This window comes from Odocoileus virginianus, chromosome 8 (assembly GCF_023699985.2).
Source record: "Odocoileus virginianus isolate 20LAN1187 ecotype Illinois chromosome 8, Ovbor_1.2, whole genome shotgun sequence".
Taxonomy (NCBI): Eukaryota; Metazoa; Chordata; class Mammalia; order Artiodactyla; family Cervidae; genus Odocoileus; species Odocoileus virginianus.
The window spans coordinates 10955921-10980494 of NC_069681.1; the positions used below are offsets into that span (position 1 = coordinate 10955921).

The following is a 24574-nucleotide window of genomic DNA, read 5'->3' on the forward strand; positions in this document are numbered from 1 at the left end:
ATGATAACTGAATGCATGAACAAGCTCTGGAATTTGAAATATATTCAACATTAATTTAAGGGTAACTCTAAACTAATAACCAGTTAGCAAACGGCCCTATACCATTACTGAAATCTGTCATCCAACTCCAACCAGACTTAAGTTGTTATATCTGATTTGATTGAAACAACTATGGTATTTTCCATAATTTTAAGATCCTGTTACTTCCGTTGTTTAACTTTGTTAAAGTCCTACCTGGAATGATATCTGGATTTGATTTTAAGGAAGAAGACAATGAACTTAAGGCTTATAAATAGTACTACTTTTTATCTTCAGTGTCATTCATAAATTTATGTTTTTTAAAACACTGAAGTATTCCAATTCATATGTTGTGATGTTTCTTAATCCCTTGTGGAAGTATTAATAAAGATCTGGAAGTAAAAGTTTTAACTAAAAAAGAAAAGGTGACTTTCAAAATTATGACTCGGGTCAAATTGCAGCACTTAGGCAAATTACAGAAAGGGAAAAAAAAGTTTTTTTAAGCATGCATACATTTCATAACATGATGCATATGGACACCAAAGTCAAGTGAGAGGGTCTGAATGACATACAAGAGATTTGTCTAAGATTGTTTCCATAAAGAGGTGAGCTGGGGTTTTAACGAGTATGTTCTGGCAAATTTCTGCCTTCTCTGAACATTTGCCAAAACTATTTCTGGAGTCTGAAAGAAACACGTGAAAAAGATTTGGATCTTTCTAGGGGCATTATGCAATTGGAAGTTGTTGACATACCTATTATCAACAGTTCCTAAAACATTTCCTTACCACAAGAACTACTAATTTTCATGGGAATAACGGAATCCTTCAGGGTAGTTCCACCAGCTCACAAAAACTCACCAATTATCACCATCTTTGAGAAGAAAAAGAACAACTCCAATTTTAGAGGGCCTCGCTTGTTCCCAATGTTTTAAATCTCACATTTGGCAAAAAGTAAGTTGGACTATCCAATTGAGTTTAATGGAACCTTTAACAGAATAACCCTGACAAACATTTCCACCTTTGGTTCTGACCCTTCCTCTCACTCTCCAGCCAGCATATGCCTTGGGTGAAGTGAAGTGAAAGTCGCTCAGTCGTGTCCTGTGTAGTCCATGGGATTCTCCAGGCCAGAATACTGGAGCATATGCCTTAGGTACTGTGAATTGCTACTTGCTGTTCTTCCACATACTCTGCATTTTCACGCTTCCATGAGGTTTTTACCTCAGCCCAGAACTCCTTTCTGCTGTTGCCTCTTTGATGAAATCTTTCTCACGTCTTAAAGCCCAGTTCAAATGTCACTCCCTCTTGCATCCTTCTCCTACATTTCTTTCTGGGCAGAATGAATCTCTTGCTCTTCTGGGTTTCCATGGAAATCTGTACATATGGAACTCTTAGAAACTCTTAGGATAGAGTTCTGTAGTATCTGCAGTTTTCAAATTTAAGGCCTGATAAAGAATAACTGTTTTAGAGAGCATGGTCAGAAGTGAATCTATGAAGTCCCTTGCAAATATTTATCCTTTCTAAAATAAAAAGTCAACACTCTACATAATGAAAACACCAACGCCAGCTTAAACACTTTAGACTAGTAACAATGGGTCCTACTGAACCCAGTGAGCCTCCCTTGTTTGCAAGAAACTTCTGAATTTCCCTTCCCTCAGTCTTGCATGTTGCTAGGAAATAAATTTTGCTTTGCTGCAAATGATGTGTACATGAATATTACATGTGTTTTTCCTTTCATTGTCTGACTCTGCATTTAAACATTATGGTTTTCACTTTACAACTTAAGATTTGTGCACCTCTGCCACTGAGTTCCTGCTGTGGTCACAGAAATGAAAAATCATTTGGATGCATGAGATGAAAAAGAGATTTGAGGCAACTTGTCTTCCTTGGCTAACACTTCTCAGATAGCTCCCCCTATCCAGGCTGACACTGTAGTGTCAGCCCTGCTGCCCAGGGTCACTCCATGCTAAAGCAGATGCAGTCACAAAGCTCTACACATCTCTTTCTTTCTTCCTCTTCACAGAAGTTGTGAGACTACAGGTCTGGGCATTGAGTTTCCTTTCCCTCAACTCTCTTCAAATTTCACTGCAAAAACTTCTTTTTTCCTGCCATCTGCTTTACCAACCACATCTTAGTATTTTTGAATCTTAAATTCTTTTTCTAGTTATTCACATCAACAATGACTGGGGCTGAAACTCTCCCAGTTGGAAATTTTCCCAGAAAACAAGCAAAAAAACCCCAAACTACTATTATTTCCCACAAAGAGGACTCATAGGACGAGAAACCCTACTGTGAATGCAGAACTTGAATATAACATTGCATAATAAGGTTGAGAGTTTACATGTTTTCTCAAGATTGCTAATTCATTGAAAGTAAGGCTTACATCTTACTCACTTGAATCTCTGCCACTTAGAATTCATCAATTCTGCTATGGAAACCTCTCATCCCATGTCCCTCTTTTTTAGTCCCACTGCCACAACATAAGCTCTCACTGTTCATCATTGGAATTATCGCAGTTGCTTCCCAGTAGGTAGGTCTTCCTGCTTCAGTATCATTGCCTCTCAGTTTCTTATCTTTAGAAAACATAAAGGGGTCTTTCTAATTTATGAATCAGACCATGTTACTCTCTGGCTTCAAATTCTTCTACGGTTCCCTTGACTCTCCTCTTTTAGTCTCACCATGCAGCATGCCCTGTAAAACTGTCTCTGCTTGAAGTTCTTTCTTCTCCTTTATTAGCCTGGAGAACACCTATTCACCCTATAAAGATTTAGCCTGGTGACTGTCCTTGAATCTCCCCTGGGGCAGAGGGCAGCAACCCTACCTCTTCGCTCTCTCTTGTCAGAACACAAGGCACTCTTTACCTGAGTGCTTCCCAGATTATAATGGTCTCCTTGAAGGCAGATTCTGAGCCTTCTTCTCCTTTAGAGTTTTGACTCCTTATTTAGTGTTTACCATGCAAATGTTCAATGGCTGTGTTTGTTTAGTCACTCAGTCCTGTCTGACACTTTGGGGCCCATGGACTGTAGCCCGACAGGCTCCTCTGTCCATGGAATTTTCCAGGCAAGAGTACTGGAGCAGGTTTGCAATTTCCTATTCCAGGGGATCTTCCTGACCCAGGGATGGAACTGGAGTCTCTTGCGTCTCCTATACTGGCAGTCCATGGGGTCGTAAAGAGTTGGACATGACTGAGCGACCAACATTTTCACTTTTCAAATGTTCAATCGTGTTTGCTAAATGAATGAATGCCTGCATGCTGCGTGCTAAGTTGCTTTAGTCGGGTTTGGCTTTTTGCCACTCTATGGACTGCAGTCCACCAGTCTCCTCTGTCCATGTGATTCTCCAGGCAAGAACACTGGAGTGGCTAGCCAGGTCCTGCTCTAGGGGCTCTTCCCGATGACATCTCCTTCGGCTCCTCCACTGCAGGTGGATTGGTTACTGCTGAGCCACCAGGAAGCCCAAATGAATGAATGCTTGGTTACATTACAACAGCTTCACCGACTTGTGTCTCATCTTGATGGCAAGTTGCGAACCACCACAGCAGATCATCCTCACGGAATCTTGACTACCTACCTCTCAACAAAGGATGAAAGTATATTTGAAAGAGTTACCAGTTGATTGGGATTCGGGATTTCTACCCAGCCAGGTGACAGAGATCATTTACAAATGCCTAAAGGATCAAGGATAATTCTGTGAGACTGTCGAAGATGAGTATTGCAGAAGATTCATACATCTTGACAATTTCTATGTAGATTGGCTATATTTTAAAATTTTCTCTGCACCCCCATAAAGGAACTGAAAGCAAGTTTTAGTAAAATGACTGTGAAGCTACTTCAAAAAATACCAAGAGAATAAGGGCAAGGACTGTGAAACTGTAAAGCCCAACACCACCTTCAGCTTATGATAGTTCTGAGATGTCACTGTTTATTCAGTTGCTAAGTCATGTTCAGTCTTTGTGGCCCCTGCAGCAACTGCAGTGCTCCAGGCTTCCCTGCCCTTCCTGTCTCCCGGAGGCTGCTCGAACTCACGTCCACTGAGTCAGTGATGCCATCCGACCACCTCATCTCAGACGTCATCATGTGAATCTTATTATTTTTGGAAACTAAAGAGCTCTTTTACAAAGTGAAAGTAAATCATCACAAAGAGTAGAACTGCATACCTTAGAACTTCGTGATCAATACAATGAACTCATTTGTAAAAACTAACTGTTTAAAAGGAAAATTATGCTATAGCATATAATAGTTTGGAAAATAGAAGGAGAAGCACAAAACACTGAGAGTCTTTTAATTTAATGGGATAAACAGTAAACTGATAACCATTCTTATAGTCAAAAATAAACCTAATGAGATTACTCTAGAGAGAACGCTGGATGGGGATGTTCTTTTTGATGTCTCCCGGTATCTGGGGCTTCCTGGTGGCTCAGACAGTAAAGCATCTGCCTGCAATGCCGGAGACCCAGGTTTGGGTCAGGGAGATACCCTGGAGAAGGGAATGGCAACCCACTCCAGTATTCTTGCCCGGAGAATTCCATGGACAGGGGAGTATGGTGGGCTACAGACCATGGGGTTGCAAAGAGTCAGACACGACCGAATGACTAACACTTTCAGTACTTGGAAGGACCTGTAGTTAGTCTTGGTCAGAGAAGAAGCAGCCACATTGATGTTTCAGTTACACAGGATAAGTCTTCATGTGGAAGAAGATAGATACAGGTGTATGTCTTCATCGAGACAGATACCCTTTTAAGAGACATTCAGTATAGATGAAGCTGTTCTGTCTGAAATATGCACACCTGGCACTGCTCTAAAGAGAAAGATCAATACGAAACATGATCCTGTAACACACACTGCAATGAGACATCAACATCTCTTACAACAAACAGGAAAACAGCCGCAGCGACCTTCACTGGGAGTTCTATGAACACGTGCTGTGAGACTGGCTGAGAAAGTAGTGAAGGGCTGCTGACACAAGGGAAAGAGTGACTACTTGTTCAGCTTTCCAACTCAACTGGGGCAGTGAGCCAGAGAATCTATGAGCTTGAGGGACATTAAAGGTTATTTAGTCCAGTATTTAAGTCTGGATCCCTTAAGTACCTCCCCAGCAAGGTTTGTCCAGATCTGTCTGAGGCCGGTCTACAGAAAGTACACCCTACCTTTCCCCTGAGGAATCCACTCCACCTTTGACACAGGGGCTGCTGGCCTGGAGATGGAAGCCAACTCTCTTTAATTTGTAATGACTTGGAAGCGACGCACATATACAGAATGACTGATAATTATTCGGCTAAAGCTAACTAGATTATTAAGTGTGATTTTGAGGATGGTAGTGTTAAGTAAAGGAGTCCACATAGAATAAACTTAAGTTGCTTTAGTCGTGTCTGATTCTTTGCAATCCCATGAACTGCAGCCCTCCAGCGCATGTGTCCATGGGATTCTCCAGGAAAGAATACTGGAGTGGGTTGCCATGCCCTCCTCCAGGGGATCCTCCCGACCCCCGGATCAAACCTGCATCTCCTGCGACTCTGCACTGGCAGGCAGATTCTTTTACTGCTGAGCCCCTGGGGGAGTCCCTACCAATGCATAGACTTACTTATGTTATGTTGAACTGCTACAGAAATGCCTGATTAACTTGATTTCTCATTTGTCATTGGTAAGGGTGTCAGTGTTACACCCTCAGGGCAGGCAAAGCAGCGCAGGGTAAGCTTTGCTGTACTGGAGGCCATGGTCCCAAGAAACAGCAATTTCAGAATAAATCTTTAACATTTTTATTTTATTTAAATAAGAAAACAAATGAGAAAATTCCAGGGCCCAGAGTTTGGGGACATTTAAAAAATAAACTATAGGAACTAATACACATTAGGACAGAAAGTAAGGCTTTCCTTTTCCTTTCCAGAGCCTCTCTCAAAGGCAACTACTATCAACAGCTACCACCGTGTTTTTAAATTATTTAAAATGTGAACCTATTAAATAAATTTAATAAAAAGTATTGGCTAATATCATCTTAGACTGAGTTAATTCAAAGTTACCTTATTACACCTGAAAAAGTGAAGTTAAAAAGTTTTTAATAAAGCATTTGAAAGCAGAGAGAGAATACAGACATCAACAGGACATCAGAGGAGTAATTTCAAGATTCCAATGGGGCTTCTTTACCAGCTATGGGGCACTTTAAAAGTGCAGTCACACATAGCAGTCATTTTTAGATGTGCAGTCTGGCTAGCAACAGCATTTTTATGAGTCTGTAAAGGATAATGACATTTAAACATATGCATAAAGACACAAAGTGTTGGTATTAATGTGTTTATTCCTTACTTTTGTTGAAATGCCAGAGAAATGCCTAGCTTAAAGCAACTTATATGCTTTATGAATCTGTTCATTATGTTTAGAATAAATACTTAAAGTCTAAAAACTCAAGGATCAAGAGGGAAGGAGAAAAAAGTGGGATTGTGGGAGGAGTGTATACATGCTAGAATCTAATCTATTATAGATATATTTCTTTTCAACAAAGAAGATTGGGAATTAAGTGTTTTAAAAAGGATCTCCTTTCAGGGTCATGTCTCTTTTATTAAGAAGAAAAACTCAGGACAAAAAAACTGTAAAGAAATATTTCTCAGTTGAAATAACACATAGAACCCTATGAAAAGATCTAGAAGGATTAAATAATAATTGTTTCTGGATGGTGGAATTATTAGTGTTTTAATTTTCTTTTTGCTAATTTATTTTAAAAATAAATGGGACATCATTCTTCATTTAGTAGGTATACATCATGGAGAAATCCTACATATAAAAGCTTATACATTTCTTCAAATTTTCTATTCTATTTGCTGATAAAATTAATGACTGATGGACTGTAGATGCTTTGCCAGTAACAAATAAGCAACAAATATTTTTTGGGAAAAAAAAGAAACTGGATTCACAAAATAAGCAGCATTTTAAAAAGAAATCAATAGGGTTGAGGGCAAAGAGTGTGAATCAAGAAGAAGGAGCATTTAAATATTTTACAGATAGGTGTCTCTCCTACGGAAGACAGGGAGAGATAAACACACTAAGTTAAATCCAGTGGGTGGAAATAATGTCTTTGTATATTTGATTTATGTAAAAATGCCTACGATGTTTGAGAAGACTTAGCAAATTCCTTTTGTGTTCCAAATCAGGAAGAATGATGGCTAGTCTGCTTCTTCTATATGGTAGTCAAAGTTTTCTAGAGTTTTTATTTTTCTGAATGAATTACCTTGTGTTTTACTTCATGATCTTTCACTATTAAGAGGAAAAAAAAAAGAGGAAAGCTTAACTGGGGATGAAGAGGTCTTTAAAATGATTTTGTTGTGCCAAAAGTCTATATCAACTTGCTTTTCAACATTGTGAAATATGGCTAAATCCCCCAAATCTAAGTCTGTCACAACTCTCTGAAGAATAGGAATATGTATTACATGTATGACATCATGGTCAATGATTTCCAAGTTGATTTTCTATGATGCTTTTGAAACAAAACTATTGGTGATTTTCAGTATGCAAAGAATAATTCTGATTTAGAAACTGCCTACACATGCACATGGATCTGCTTATATTCATCTTTAAAACTGGAATTAAAATTGTGCATATTACAGTTCTGCTTCTGATCAGATTCCTAACCTTAGGTAAGTGAGGTAACCTCTCTGTTCCTCAAATTCTTTATCTATAAAATACAATGATAATATTACCTTTATTAAGATGAAATATTGTATAAGTCTCTTGAAAATGAATGTACAGAAAAAAAGGACTTTTTCTCCCTTTAAAACAAATGTTTCCTGAGTATGTCATAGTTCGCAAGTTACTCTGAAACAGTTTTAAATTTGGAAGAGCTAATGTGCTAGCAGTATGTTTATTCTAGAATTAAAAAAAAAAAAACAAAACATGCTTATTTGAGGGTAAAACAAGCAAACTTTGCTTTGAAATGTAGATCTATACCTACTATAGCAGATAATCTATACGCATTTGGTTGGATGTTTGAACCTAATTATACATATGTACTGGGCTTCCCAGGTGGCTCAAGTGGTAAAGAATCCGCCTGCCAATCCCAGAGAGACTGTCTGATCCCTGGTTTGGGAAGATCCCCTGGAGAAGGAAATGATAACCCACTCCAGTATTCTTGCCTGAGAAGTCCCATGGACAGAGGAGCCTGGTGGGGTTGAAAAGAGTCAAACACTGACTGAGCATGCATGCATATATATGTATGTGTGTGTGTGTGTATTTTTTCCCCCAATAATGACATTTGAAACTCAAGAGCTCAGAAACTCAAGAGCTCAGGTTACTTTTTTAAGAGCTCGGAATTTAAGCCAAATCCTCCTATTTCTGCCTAAATTTCTCCCAGTGTGCTTATTATGTTCGCCATCTCTCTGGCATATCCTTTCCCATGTATTAGAAACTTAAAAGGAAATAACAGAAAAACTACAAGAAGTCCTAGTGTGTGTGTTGCACAGGGACCTAGGTAGCCAGTTCTGATCCCAGTATTGAGATGTGGAATGTGTTTAGATAGGAAAAAAGAGCTGCATTATGGCTTAATTATGGCTGCATTATGGCTTAATCAAGCAAGGTAAAATAACTACCCAGTATGACAGCCTACAAGTACCAGGTTTAGCACAAGTTTAGTAAATAAGTTAAATCATGTTCATCTCCTAATATCACACTAGGCCTTTTAAAAATGTACAGAGAAGTATCACAACATTGTAAAGGAATTATACTCCAGTGGAGAAAAAAAGAAAAAAAACTGTACAGAGACCTATGAATGAGACAGGTACCATCTCACTGTACTCTTCAGGAGAATGAAAGAGAAAATGACAAGATCTCAGGAATTTTACCGAAGAGCATCACCGAACAGCCAACAGTATATTCTGATTTCAGTTGAGGAGGAAGGTAGCTGCGGAAGACTGTTTATACAGAATAAGCAGGGGACCAGCATCACCTCTGCCCCACGGGAAAGCTTTCCTCTTCTACAACATTTGTCTTACATCTCTTCTTACTTATACACTTATACTCATCATCAGTTATTTTTTCATCCCTATCTTGCGTGTGAACGTGACCATCTTATTCTGGGTTCAATGCAATTTTTTTTTTCCTATTGAATAAAGATTGAATTAGACAACAAGAAAATTAACAGGCTATAGCAATAATTTTTCATTCAGGGCAAAAGGACATTAATAGCAATTAAAACACTTGGTTCTTCTTCCTTAGGGACAGAAATCCAATGTGAATCTTCTTCACTAACACAGGATCTCCAGAGATGAGCAGGAGCAGCCTCAAAGAACTGATTTAGCAAAAGGCCTGGAGAAGTATGGGCTTCCCTGAAGTATGGCTCAGTGGTAAAGAACCTGCCTGCTGATGCAGGAGGCACAGGTTCGATCCCTGGTTCGGGAAGATCCCTTGGTGAAGGAAATGGCAACTCACTCCAGTATTCTTGCCTGGAAAACCCGTGGACAGAGGAGCCTGGCAGGCTACAGTCCATGGGGTCGCAAAGAGCTGGACATGACTTAGCGACTGAACAACAGCACCAACCAACAGCAATTAGTGAAGTATAAAGTTTAGCCACAGGTCTAGAAAAGTCAAAGCAAATCATAAGACTGCATGGGGACAACTTGGAACTTTCAGAGGTCTATGTGATTACTATTATTAGTGTGCTACTTGAGGAGAGAAACAGAAAGTGTTAAGTATTACTTCTTTTTAATTTGTTTTTGTTTTTGCAGATGAGAGAAATTAAAATTATATTAAAATGCAAAGGGTGTTAGAATAAGAAGAAACCTTACTAACCTTCTAAAGATGAAAATATACTGCGGTCTCACTAGAACAGTCTTATTCTACATCTCTTTTTACAGACTTATTATTAATAGTGTCCTTTCATTCTAAAAAGTGTCTTGATTAGGTGATAAGTTATATGGTTATGTTACAGCACAATGCTCTCATTTTACAAACAGGGTAAAATCTGTTTCTTCATGTCTAACCCAGACATGCACAGTGAACATGTCATTAACTGCTGAATTCCCAGGACACTGCTTTGTTCACCTCACCATGCTACCCTCTCAAAGTACAGGACTGATAATTTGATAGAAATAAGACGTATGGAACCTGTGGATTTCACTAATAAAATAACATCACTAACTTTGAGCTGCTCAAGCCATTGCAATTTACAGGTGATGAAAATGTGCTTTGAATGTGCAAACTGTAGTCCGCTATTATCTCCACTCCAAAGGAAAATTCACACTTCCCCCACATCTGCTATATGTCTATTCTTAGCTACATGCAGTGGGCAGACCATTAGTTCTCTCCATGCCGGTCTCAGGCATGACCATCTTGTTTCCAGGCTCAATGCACTTTTTCTTCCACTCATAAGTAAGTATTTAAAAAAAGAGTTGGAATTAACTCACTATGGCAACAATGAACAAGCCATGGCAAGAATTTTTTAGTATAGAACTGGAAACAGTAATGAATAAGTTAAATCACTGTATCTGTCTTCCTTAGAAACTTAAATAGCCAACAGTTTTCTTTTGATTGATCTTACCAGCTAATACACAATTTAAATTTTATTTCAAGTTGTACAGAGTAGAAAAAAAGTTATTTTAAAATCACAAGCCTGGTTTCCATGAAGCTAAAACTGCATATAAATTTGTTAATGGTAAAACAAATTAAAAACCATCATATTTCCAATTGAAACTCAAGATAAAATTTATAAAAAGGATGCAAAACAACATGAGTACTAACAGAAGCGCACACATTAAAGACATTTCTTGAACTCTCTAACGTAGGAGATAAGTTATACCCATTAAATCACCAAACTGGTTTCAAAATGCCCATAAATATTCCTAATCAATCAGCAAAACAGTATTCCACAGCAAAGTGTATATATTAGCAATAACATCAAATCACTCTTATCAAAAAGAAATTTACTAACTTATTAATAATATAAATCAACTCACTGACAAATTTCTAACATAACTCTATCTTGCTCTTTTACCACTAAAGGGAAATATTTGTTTCTTCTTAAGAAATCTTTGAAAAATTGTTAAAGTCTTAACAATTTATTTTTATTGGCATATATTCTAACAAGTTTTATAATAACTTCAGAGAATAAATACTGATGATGTAAGCACTTAGAATAAATATATGTAGCTGAACTAATCATTATATACAACAGTCTTTTCCTAAGGAAGGCAGAGAGTTCCCCCTATATGAGACCGAAGTTAAATAAAAAGTAATTTTTGTCCCTTGGGAATTTATGATAATGGATTTCCTTACAGACAAATACAACATTAGATGCATTATCAATAAGTTATGCATATTTAAAACTGCTTTCTTATGAATTTGCACTGACTTAATTATCCTACTAATAAACACTCTCAATTATCTTTCTGGTCAACAATATCATACTTGTTAAGATTCTTTGTTAAGTATGTAGCCTATAATTACAAAATAAAAAGCAGGCAAGTAGCCCACATGAAACAAAACCCACTTATTTTCCCTGCCTCTTTCATCTGTCAGACTAAAATAAGTAATCCCCAAATTTCAAGTTAATTTATAAATTTAGAAAACTGAAAACTGTAACAGAAAAATACATGATGACAGAAATAACATCTTAACTAAATATATATTATCTCTTCATGTAGTTTGCATGTTTGTACAATGATTCTGTACTAGGGTAGGAAAAAATGAGTATCATAGGAATTCAACAAAAGGACAGAGACTGTTAAAGAAACAAATATTTCCCTTTATTTGATTACATTACATCTACTCATGGGACATTAGGAATAACTGAAGTTCTCAATTTACAGATCTATAAATAATGCTATTTAACCAAAATCCAGCCAGCCAATAGCACCATATACTTGAAGAGCTTACTCATGGAAAAGTAATTTCCACACCAAGTCAGTTTAGTCGAGTATAACAGTAGACTCAGAATGATCAGCATTTCAGAATCAGAACAGTTACACTCAAGAGTACTTTATCAAGAGTGATTTGCCTTACTCCTTCGCCAGCCGCACATTGGATGTTTTTGCTCCGATTGGTATTCCGTATTTGTGCAAAGTGTTAATCAAAATCTCCCTCATGTCGTCGTTGTAGGAATCAAAGTCAAACACGTTCCTAACCACACTGGACAGACCTTCAGTGGGAAATTTCTGTATTAAAAAAAAAATTTTTCACTTATTACCATGTGATAAAATACACAGTATTATAAAGATTTCCCAAACTGACAGAACAATAATGATTGAACAAACTTCACTAGACCTTTTCTACTAGACTTGGCAGATAAACAGATAGGAGGAATGCTTTTCTCTTTTAATGTTTGCCCTGATGACTTAATACTTTTCTTTTTCAATAAATATCAGAATTTGAGGGGGAACAGTATTTTCTCTCAAATGTTAAATCAGCACCCACATCCTGGGGTTTGGTGCCTTTCACCACTTTCTGAAATCTCCTGCCTTTAAAGTGAGTGCTGAGCTTCCCTGGTGGCTCAGTTGTAAAGAGTCTGCCTGCAGTGTGGGAGACGCAAGCTCAATCCCTGGATTGGGAAGATCCCCTGGAGGAGGAGATGGCAACCCGTTCCAGTATTCTTGCCTAGAGAATTCCATTGGGCTACAGGCCATGGGGTCACAAAAGAGTCAGACATGACTTAGCGACTAAACAACTAGATGGACCAAATTTAAAAATGCTACTTAAATAAAATGAGTGTTACAGACAGCTGACTCCACACTGGTGGGGTCCTCTAGGTCATTCACTGCCTCTGTCTTGATTCTCTCTAGGGCTGGGATCTCAGCTGGACTTGCCATGGTTTTACAGGCAGAACAAAGCTTTCTATTTTCCCGTCTAGGTTTTCAGAGGTCAAGCGTTCATTAGGTTATGACTGTTTGCTTGGAAACCATCATTTGTTACAAAAGCAGAATCTACACAGGCTTTTTGTCTTCTTTACCAAGGTGAAAAGTGAAAGTGAAAGTCGCTCAGTCCTGTCTGACTCCTTGCGATCCCATGGACTATACAGTCCATGGAATTCTCCAGGCCAAAATACAGGAGTGGGTAGCCTTTCCCTTCTCCAGGGGATCTTCCCAACCCAGGAACTGAACCAGGGCCTCCTGCATTGCAGGCAGATTCTTTACCAACTGAGCTATCAGGGAAGCCCTCCAAGGTGAACTATGCATCATAGATGGCTATAAGGAATTTCATTCTCTTGCCCACTTGCTCCATCCAACATAACTTTCTCACAATATTTACAGGTATGTCATCAATACTAATAGTTTCCAGTCAGTTTTTTATCTTCAAGGCTTTCATTTTCAAAATGAAAATATTTTCACTCAGAGACCATATATGCTTGTTGTATAAAGTCAAATTGTAGTAAAGCTTCCCTCTGTCTCACTCTCCTATCTTCCCACACCCCCCAGAAAACCTCCACCAAATTTCCTAGCTCCTTGGTAATAGCCATGGCATGGAACCTTGACAAAGTCAATTCAAAGGTTAACAGAACATGTTCATTTGGATTACAGACGTTTCATACTATATCACCTGAATCAGTATTAAAGAGAAATGGAAAGACTTGGTATAAATTAATCCTTCCTGGTGGCTCAGACAGTAAAGCATCTGCCTACAATGGGGGAGACCCGGGTTCAATCCCTGGGTCGGGAAGATCTCCTGGAGAAGGAAATGGCAACCCACTCCAGTATTCTTGCCTGGAAAATTCCATGGACGGAAGAGCCTGGTGGGCTATAGTCCATGGGGTCTCAAAGAGTCGGACACGACTGAGTGACATTACTTCAGTATGAATCAGTATTAAAGAGAAATGGAAAGACTTGGTATAAATTAGGCAAAAAACAAACAAACAAAAATCTAAAAAAACCAAGATTGATGACTTCTTATAAACTTTTACATACAGGCAGGTGCCATACCTGCAAATGCTTGACTATGTTGACAACCTCTCTGGTAGAATAAGGGTAGTTAATAATACCCTGGTCAGCTAAATTCCTCAGCTCTCCAAAGGCAGCGACGAGCTTCTGAAGGATGGGCTCAGGCACATCTGGGCCGTATTGCCTGAGCATCTTGAGTTCTGAGTAGGGTTTGGGATTATCCACTGCATGGCAGCTAAAAATATCACCTATGAGAAAAAAAAAAAGATTCACATTCAGTATGCAACTAACCCCTTATAAGGACATAGCAAATACAGAATGATCAATGAAAGAGCCATGGGTTGCTCTCCAAAGCACTTCTATTTTTAAATGTGTAAAACTGCATAGAAAGCCTGTCCAACAATAGGTATACAGAAAAAAGCAAATGACTAAAGCAAAAGCAAATGAGACTGAGTGATGTGTGGTTTATTCTACATAGATTTATTTCTGTTAAAAATTATATGATACTTGGATATAATCTCACTGGTAGATATTCAAGCACAAAGAACAGAAAGAGAAGTCCCTATGAACTTCTGCCAATCCCACTCCTTCCCCCACAGGCACCCAGGGTTCACAGTTCAGTGTATTCATTTTTTCATACCTGTCAGTATTTAATATTTATTTATTTTTAATTGAGTCATGATTGCCTTACAATATTTGTCTTGCTAGTATTTTTAAATGCATACACACACACACACACACACACACACACACACATATATATATATATATATATATATATATATAAATCACTCAGTCATGTCTGACTCTTAATGACCCTATGGACTGTAGCCCGCCAGGCTCCTCTGTCCATGTGATTCTCCAGGCAACTGGAGTGGGTTGCCATGTCCTACTCCATTGTATGCATACATACAAACATACATAGTTTTGATAATTTAGTCTTTTTCTATTAACTGGAAAATACTCATGTGGTTCTGAGATTACACTTTTAACTTTATAACACATGGTAAATATCTTCAGAGATTATATACATATATGCGTGCCCTTTTTATGTATACTAAAAATGGGGAAATTAGTATCATCACTCTCTAAACAATTTATACCTTGTTCAGATTGCTAGAATACACTTTATAAGTTGGTTTCAGAGAAGTAAACATGCAGAGATAATATCTAAGTAAAAATCAAGGAAAAGGAACTGGAAACAAAATATTTCACCCATAATTTAGACAACTGAGAATATACTAGAAAAATATAATCTATGCTCAAGAGAGAGAAATTTCTCAAATAAAAGTTCACATAATTTTGATTTATAATCCAAAGGACAGGGACCAAAGGAAGTTAGAGTAAATAGATTTGCATTATTTAATATGTTCATTTGAGAAAGGAAGGATATTTAGAACTTACTTTGGCCCAGGAATGACTCAAATCATTCTTTTATTATTATCATATATTCATGAAAGCAACTGAATAAAATGCAACCATGATAACTTCAAGCTTGTATCTCATAGGTTAAACTCATTCAAATACAAACATGAAATACAGCTTTGGCCTTTTTTTTGGTGAAAAGCAAATGCAACACTAATATAAAGCTATAATCGACCCCTTATTCGTTCACTCAGCGAATAATGATTAAATTCCTTCTATGTGCCAAGTAATACTCTATGTACTTTATAGACCTCCTGTGATCAAAAACACACAACCTCCTGTCCTCATGGAGTTCAGATTCTGGCGTAGGGAGGCAATAAACAATAATTGCAAATGTTAGAAATTGTATGTTTTAAGGAAAAAAGAACAGCACAGTACAGTACTTGAGGAATGGTGATGGCGGGGGACGTCAGACAGGTGGGCCTCACGGAGAAGGTGACAACTAGACAAATGCAGGTATGTGATGGAGGAGCACGGCAGGCACAGCTAATGCCAAGACCCTAGGCAAGCACAGCTGCCAAGTTCAGAGAAGGGGCAGCGGGCAGAGAGGCTGGAAGAGCGTGAGCGACGGGACAGCAGCACGGAGCAGGGCAGGAAGCAAGGCCAGTGAGGTCAGGGGATGTGGGAGACTCGTCCGGGGAAACGCTGCGCATGTTGAGCATATTCGTGTACACGCATCCCTCTTGCCTTTTATTTTCTATTAATTCAAATGGCAGACTACTACACAAACTGTTCTTATTGTTTCACTTAATACATTTCTAGGAATCTTTTTGTTCTTTGGTATCAGCATGTAAACTCATGCTCCACTTTTTTTTAAACAACTGCATGGTAATCTACTGAGTGGATATAATAGAATTTCTCCATTCAGTCCCATTAGGATGTACATTTGGGTTGTTTCCTTTTACTTCTGCAACTATAAACAATGCTATATTGCCTATCCTTGTACATAAAGCATTGCACAGGGAATTTCCTTGGATAAATTCCTTGATGTGGAATCGCCAGATCAAAAATCCTACTAGGAGACTGAGCCTGCTTCACGTTGAGTATGGAATGCTTCACGTTGAGTATTCAGAATGAGCTACTTGTCACAGAGAAGAGAAGTTCTTCTTAAAGGTTCCTGATGATCCAGTTTATCCCAGGGCCTCTCCAATCAACGTGAGTCAGTCTCCTCAGGGCTGGCCTCAAACCTTTTCATAGTTAGGGGGATGTGATGAATACCAAACACTAAAAACCCTTCTTAATCTGTGTTCTACTCTAAGACAATCTATAGTCTTAGACATGAACCCAAGTTCTAACACTTATTATCTGAGTGACCCTAGAAAAATAATCTCTCCAAATATCAGACATTCTCTTCCTGTAAAATGGGGATAAAAATACTCTCACAAAATGGTTGTGATGCTGAGAGCACATGGGAGCAATTAGTCAGGAACATTCAGTGACAGCCAATATACATTGTTACTAAGATGACATTATTATTGTTATTGCTATTGTTTTGGTTATTATTATTATTATAGTTTTTACCTAAGGTACCGAAGAAATCATTGCCTAGGAAAGGAAATCCAGGTCTGTTGGCCAGAACAATCATTCTAAAATCAGGATGAATCACTACAACATTTTCTCTTCCATTGACTAGTGCAGCATCTGAAAAAAAAATTTCAATTTATTCTTTACTGATATTCAGTAATTCAATATCAATTCAATATCAAGTTATAAATTCAACATCAAGTTAGAGCTTTTAAAATCACATAAGCAGTCATATAGTTTTATAACTAGAGGGTTGTAAAACAACTCTAACAAATCTGGTCAGGTGGTCTGGTATTCCCATCACTTGAAGAATTTTCCACAGTTTATTGTGATCCACATAGTCAAAGGCTTTGGCATAGTCAATAAAACAGAAGTAGATGTTTTTCTGGAACTCTATTACTTTTTTGATGGTCCAGAGGATGTTGGCAATTTGTTCTCTGGTTCCTCTGCCTTTTCTAAATCCAGCTTGAACATGTGGAAATTCATGGTTCACGTATTGTTGAAGCCTGGTTTGGAGAATTTTAAGCATTACTTTACTAGCATGTGAGATGAGTGCAATGGTGCAGTAGTTTGTGCATTCTTTGGCATTGCCTTTCTTTGGGACTGGAATGAAAACTGACCTTTTCCTGTCCTGTGGCCACTGCTGAGTTTTCCAGATTTGCTGGCATATTGAGTGCAGCACTTTCACAGCATCATCTTTTAGGATTTGAAATAATTCAACTAGAATTCCATCACCTCCACTAGCTTTGTTCGTAGTGATGCTTCCTAAGGCCCACTTGACTTTGCATTCCAGGATGTCTGGCTCTAGGTGAGTGATCACACCATCACGATTATCTGGGTCATGAAGATCTTTTTTGTACAGTTCTTTTGTGTATTCTTGCCACCTCTTCTTAACATCTTCTGCTTCTGTTAGGTCCATACTATTTCTGTCCTTTATTGAGCCCACCTTTGCATGAAATGTTTCCTTTGTATCTCTAATTTTCTAAAAGAGATCTCTAGTCTTTCCCATTCTATTATTTTCCTCTATTTCTTTGCACTGATCACTGAGGAAGGCTTTCTTATCTCTCCTTGCTATTCTCTGGAACTCTGCATTCAAATGGGTATATCTTTCCTTTTCTCCTTTGTGTTTTGCTTCTCTTCTTTTCACAGATGTGAAGTACCTGGAGTTTTATTGAGATGAGTCTGTAAGAAGTTATACCCATACTTCTTGATGATAACAAAAAGTAACCTTTCAATGTGCCATAGATTCATGTACTGATAACACCATTAGTTTTAACATTTGATCTTCATTTATTTTAGTAGTGGTAAATAACAAGGGTATGTGGTCACATGAAAAATTTAATTAGTTAACTAACATAAAAATGGCAATAAAACACGAAAACTTAAAAAAAGCAAAGAAAACGAAAAACATAGGCATGGAAATGATGCTTTATGAAACTATTTTCAAAAGAGCTTCAGCTGCTCTTGTGCTTAAAATGTCGTCTACAATCAAACTTGAATTTAAAAATTATGATGATGACTCCTTTGCTTCTAGATTATCTTTCAAAAATATATCTAAAAAATGTAAAGGGCTACCAGGAGACTGTCTCTGTTTAATCACAAGTTTATTCCAGTAGTTCTTTCTTGCTTTCTATTTCACTGTCCTTATAATGCCTCTGAAAAGGGCAGGCAGCATTCAAATCTTGAGAGTCTGAATGATTTTCTAAACGATAGTTATCAGGCTGTTTAACTCAAATTCTCACTTTTTCCTATACTCATTGTGAAACTGCAGTCTCAGAATACTTTTATTAGTGCTAAGTTTCCTAGGTTTAGACGCAGCAGTCTTGCAATGACAATGTCCAAGAAGAAATCTCTGTGGTGATGGACTTGTACATTTTATAGACTCTTCTGTACCTACTTTTTGAATATTGAAAATTTCAGTCATTAGTCCCAATTTGTTTGGCTACCTTGCTATTGCCTATATTTCAGTGGCTAGTTAAAGATCTTCAAGTCTTTTCATCACACAAAAATTAAAAACTAGAAAATGTTCTCACATTGCACTACGCAATTTTTTCCTATGGGTTAAACAGACTTATGAGATTTATCTATCTACATTTTCCCTAACAACCACAAAAATAAAAAGAAGGTACTCCAAAGTACAGTAACTTCTTTCTGAGGCAAGTGTGTATGTTGTGTGAGTGTGTGTGTGTGTGTGTGTAATATATATGCATACATATATATATATATATAACTGATGTTAAATGCCCAGCAATTTTTTTCTAATTATACTGAGCTAATAATAACATTGATTTTAACATTATAAGTAATAAAAACATGGTAGAGCTTTAAAAATTCCAGATAATAATGAAAGAAAATAAATTGTACACAAATAATTGAGACATAAGTATAAAAGGGATTATATGTTTGTATTCTCAGAGTAGAAAAAATATGAAGCTGATTTGTCCTAAAGCTACTCTTGAAATTTTCAAAGATGCTCTCCGGCTATTAGGAAGTGAAACTGACAAAGTTAGATTCAGACATATTGATTTTTATTAATAATTATCAATACAGACAACTTGACTTATACTGAATTTATGCTTGTTATTTGTAGATAAGCAGCCGGCTAAGTGTGTGATCTGATACAACAGAGGTAAAAAGTGCACATTGAAAGAAAAGTTGCTTTTTTATACTCACTTGCAACAATGCGTCGTCCATCTGCTAGAATCATTTCTCCATTTTCTACCAGAGTCTTTAAAATACAGGTGACATTTGTTGGAGCCTTGTCTGCCTCATCTACTACCAGAACATGACCCAATTTTACTGCTTTAACCTTTGAAGACAGAACATTTATTGTAAACAAAACAAACAAACAAAAAAAATGAAAGCAAACGTTCTAAAAATTACATCACTCATTGCTTTGGATTTGTAATAGATGGTGTTCTGCAAGCTATAAATATAAAATCACAAAAAATGTCTGTAGCAGAGTTGGAAACAGTATTTATGGATCTCCACCAAAAGCTTCTCATAGTTACTGAACTGCGAACTCTGCAGTAATCACTTTATTTTCTTGCAGCATCCTAATTAGCCCTATGTTGGCAATGTTCACATTTTACACCCCCAGGAAGGGGATAATTAAAACAAGTATTGACATATCAAATAGAGAAGTTAAAGGGCTGTGGGGGCAAAGAGGAATGATTGTGATCATCAATACTGGATATCAGAACACTGCGCTTGTGGTAGCCTTAAAAGACTGCACAGTTTTAAGAGATCAGTATGTATAGTGGAGAAACGGGCAGTCAAGACAAAGAGAATCAATGGTCAAACTCAAGAAAAATCTGCACCCTACTGAGGGAAGAGTGAATATGAACAGTCTATCTTGGCTGATGCAGAGGTTAAACGTAAGAAAAGAAAGAAAAGGATCTGAAAGTGCAGATCAGGTCTTGACTAATAAAAACTTGACTGCAAGTGTGCTTTGTCTCATTAAATAACAGGAAGAGTTAAAGATTTATGAGTTCAGACATGATAACAAGTTTAGAGCTACAAGTCAGTGCCTTTAATCTTGCAGAAATATGCAGAATAGAATAGAGGGGGAATATCATAAAAACTTGATTAAAAAAAGTGATGTGAGGATCTTATTTTAGGGAAGAGGGCATGGGTAAAAAATGGAAATAAAAAGCATTATATTATCTGAAGAAATATTCAGAGGTGTATTCTATAGCCTTGGCAACTAATTAGACGGGAAGAGGTAAAAGGAAAAATAAGAGAGTTCAGGTCTTGGATGACTGAGTAAATCAGATGAAAAGATAGGAAAAAAGCTAGGAAAAACTCTTAAAAACATTTAAAAAGACTGGATAGGAGATACTCAATGAACTTCAATGTAAACACAGGGATTATTTTTTTTAAATAGTAAGAAACAGCTCATAACATAAAATGGAGCATATCATAAACTTTTCTCATTACATGATTTTGGCAAATAATTTTAAAGAAACACAGATTGAGAAATAAGTGATTCTCTCTACCACAAATATCTTATTTCGTATTCTAAAAATATGAATAAGAATTTTTCTTTTTAACTTTAGGGTAAAAATAATCTGAATTTAAAAAAAAAGAGGGACAACATATAGCTTCTACCCCCAGCTCCAGCCTTCACATCTCTGTTCAGAGAGTCAGTCCAGTCTGGAAGGACTCAGACAGGAGGTCCTGAAGATGCCCATCACCGGGGTCTGGACCCCAGAGTTGTCATGATGGCTTATCTGTGTCATTGCTGGAGAGCAGTTATCTACACAGAAAGACATGCCTGGCAGAACAGGATTTTTTTTGGGGGGTGGGGCTCTTATGTGAGAAGATAAGGAATGATCTTCCCAGCTGTCCAAAATGTTAGGCTAGTATTTTACTCATTAAAATCATTTTAAAAAACATTCCAGAAGCATTATCTAATTTCAAAGTCTGCACATCTGAAAACAACAGCAAACTTTTTTTCCTTTTTGAAAGTTCTGGAATGGAAAAGTTATCATTAGAGTATTTCTATCATTCCCTAAATCTCTCTCTGGAGAGAGGAACAGAATAAGAAAACATGTTATTTTCCCAGTAATTTGCATTTAAATATCCACTCTCCAAATGACATATGAATGAGTGTTTTCTAGTTAAGACTGAAACATATTGGAATCAATGGGATATTTCTTCCCCTCAAAGGCTGAAATATAATTATCATTCAAAGAACAGAGTTGAGAATATTCATATAACTGCATTACTAACCAAAGGTGAGTCTTCATATACAATAAGTCCATCTTTAACAGAAGGCTGAAGAGTAAGTGTTTGGACTGTGGTGTCCCTAAAGTTAAACCAACAGATTTTATAGTTAGTAAAGAAATAAAATGACATTTGATCTCGAATAAAACACGAGAGCATTTCTCTTTTTCTTCCTTTAGTTCACCATCCAGCTTCTCCCAAGACGAATAAAAAAGCAAATGAAATTCCACTTAGCAACAGTGTTTTGTAGATGTTGATATAAGTTATAAAGGCTTGGGAATTACCCCAAGTTTACAAATTATCCAGGCTCTTTACTTCTCCATTTCCCAGTAATTTCCCTATGACCATTTTACTCTTTAAAATCGCCCCCTGAAGATGAAAAGGAGAAATTGAAAATAAATATTTGCATTACTTATACAATATTTATATTATTTAAAAATAACCTGATGATGAGTTTGGTGATTACTGGCATGCTGATGAGCCTGATTAAAGAGAGTCTGTGAATTACACTTCGTGGCCCAACCGGCCATCACGCAGGACCACTTTACCTCACTCCAGCAGACACGGGATTGGGAACATTTCTGCTGGGACTACGGCAATTCATTTCATTTTCTTAAGTCTACCTACTACTGTCTACCTGACTTTCCTTTAGATCAGGATTTTCAAAAGTATTAACAGTGAGCTACCTAGATGTTATCCAACTCCACACATGATAAGATATGAAGTTCACATCACCTATGAATCTTCTTGCTCAAAATGTTATAGTTAGTAAAGAAATAAAATGACATTTGATCCAGAATAAAACACAAGAGTCATATATCTTATTTTTTGTATTCCTGGATCTCCTAAGTTTACTGTAGGGTACACTTTTACTATCTCCTGCTAAAAAAAAAAAAAAAAAATACATTTTTGGGTTTTAAACAAATAACAGAATTTAGTTAATATCACAAATTCACTCTTCATATTCTGGCAATACAGAAGGGTGGGTGAGGAAAAGAAAGAGATGTGTTCACACAGATTTTTATAGCAATATAGTCAATTTCTCACCTCAGCTGTCACGTATTTAATGGGCAACAACATGACACCTCCCAGCACCGAAATGGAAAAAGGAACTCTTATATCATTATCAGTAGAAACGAAATTCAGTCATTACTTTAATAATTATGGTGCTTCATAGCAGATTAAGAACAGGAAATTAAAGGTGAATTACAAGTTTAAAAAGGCAAATGAATTTGTTCTATAACACGTTAATTCTGAGAGCATACAATCTGGTAAATTAGACTTCTCAAAAGACTTGTGGTAGAAATAAAAAACATAGGTTTGAGGGAACAAGCACAAATCAGGTGATTCTTAAAAGGGACAAGGGATAAGGATAAATACATATGAGAAACATGGCTTTCAGTGGAGTAGGCAATGAGAAAGAGCAACTTAGAGAGAAAAAGTGGTTTTGTTCCATTCTTATTATTGGTCCTTTGTCTTACATGTCAAAGGAAAAGCAAAGGCTAGCAAAATATGTAAAGTGATATTCAATTAAAAAAACAGGTTGGCTTATATGTCAGTTCCTTATTATATATGAGTAGAAAATAACTCAGTATCTTCCGCATAGCACTTAATACTACAACAAAAAAAGCTTGAATTTCCCTGGTGGCCCAGTGGATTAGAATCCACCCGCTAATACAGGGAACACAGGTTTAATCCCTGGTCCAGGAAGATTCCACATGCCGCGGAGCAGCTAGGCTTGGGTGTCACAACTTCTGAGCTCACGCTTTACAACTTGTGAGCTTCAAGCCCTGAGCCCACACACTGCAACGACTGAAGCCGGCACACCTACAGCCGGTGTTCGGCAACAAGGGAAGCCACTTCAATGAGAAGGCCACAGACCGCAGCAAAGGAGAACCACTGCAACCAGAAATGTATAAATGTGTATTTTTTAAAAGCTTGTTTTTCAAGGCATCTTACCATATTATAAATTTCAACTCAGTAAATGATGACTACTGTCGCAAGTAGCATATGAGTGAAAGTGAGAGTTGCTCAGTGGTGTCCAATTCTTTGATACCCCATGGACTATACAGTCCATGGAATTCTCCAGGCCAGAATACTGGAGCTGGTAGCCCTTCCCTTCTCCAGGGGATTTCCCCAACCCAGGGATCGAGCCCAGGTCTCCTGCATTGCAGGTGGATTCTTTACCAGCTGAGCCACCAGGGAAGCCATGAGAGAAGAGCGTATAAATTGACTTTTAAAGACAATATAATGATTCTTTTTCAGGAAATATTTGACTAAAATCATTCCTTTAGTTTTAGGAGCATCATAGTAATTCTCCACACAAATAATCAGTGACCCTAAGAGAATATTTTATTCGATACAGTTTCAATTCTATTATGATTTGTTCCTCTCAAGAACAGTTTTGAAATATAAGCTCATAAAAGCTGAAGTACAGTCAAAATTTCAACAATACTGGGGGAAAAAAAACACATCTTAGTAACAGTTTTTAGCCTACAGTTTATTTTTTTTATTTTATTTTATTTATTTATTTATTTATTTATTTATTTATTTTTTTGTTAGTTGGAGGCTAATTACTTTACATCATTACAGTAGTTTTTGTTATACATTGAAATGAATTAGCCATGGATTTACATGTATTCCCCATCCCAGTTAGCCTACAGTTTAATAAAGAGACATCTCTCCAGGACATAACAGTTACCAGCAATGCTTGAGGAATTAATTAGAATGTTCAGCTAATTGCTGACATTTATGTTAGCACCAATTGTTCTCACTTACCAGTTTACAAACTGAAGTTGTCCATCAGTTAAAGCCTGTGTTGATAAAGAGGCTACTCAAAGAAACATGGTGCTAAACTCTAGTCTTATTTTAACTCTGTGACTTTAAAGTTTATTTAAGTTGGAGTTATTAATGCTTCAATAGTAATTTAAAATGATTCCAGATGCAATAAAAGTGATTAGATTGAATAAAGACCAAGTTTTTATCAAAATAAGGACAGCAAATTGGCCACTGGAGAGCAAGCACAATCCATTCCTGC

The 24574-nt window shown here is 37.1% G+C and overlaps 1 protein-coding gene across 1 annotated transcript in view; it reads right to left on the reverse strand.

Moving 5' to 3' along the window:
- The window catches only part of VWA8 (von Willebrand factor A domain containing 8), a 367424-nt gene that overhangs the window by 161331 nt on the left and 181519 nt on the right, over nt 1–24574 (reverse strand). The window contains exons 22-26 of the mRNA XM_070471177.1: nt 21544–21619; nt 19483–19618; nt 16807–16926; nt 13903–14108; nt 11993–12144 (exon numbers count right to left, since the gene is read on the reverse strand). Coding sequence (XP_070327278.1) covers nt 11993–12144; nt 13903–14108; nt 16807–16926; nt 19483–19618; nt 21544–21619 — 690 coding nt within the window. The remainder of the gene's footprint in view (nt 1–11992; nt 12145–13902; nt 14109–16806; nt 16927–19482; nt 19619–21543; nt 21620–24574) is intronic.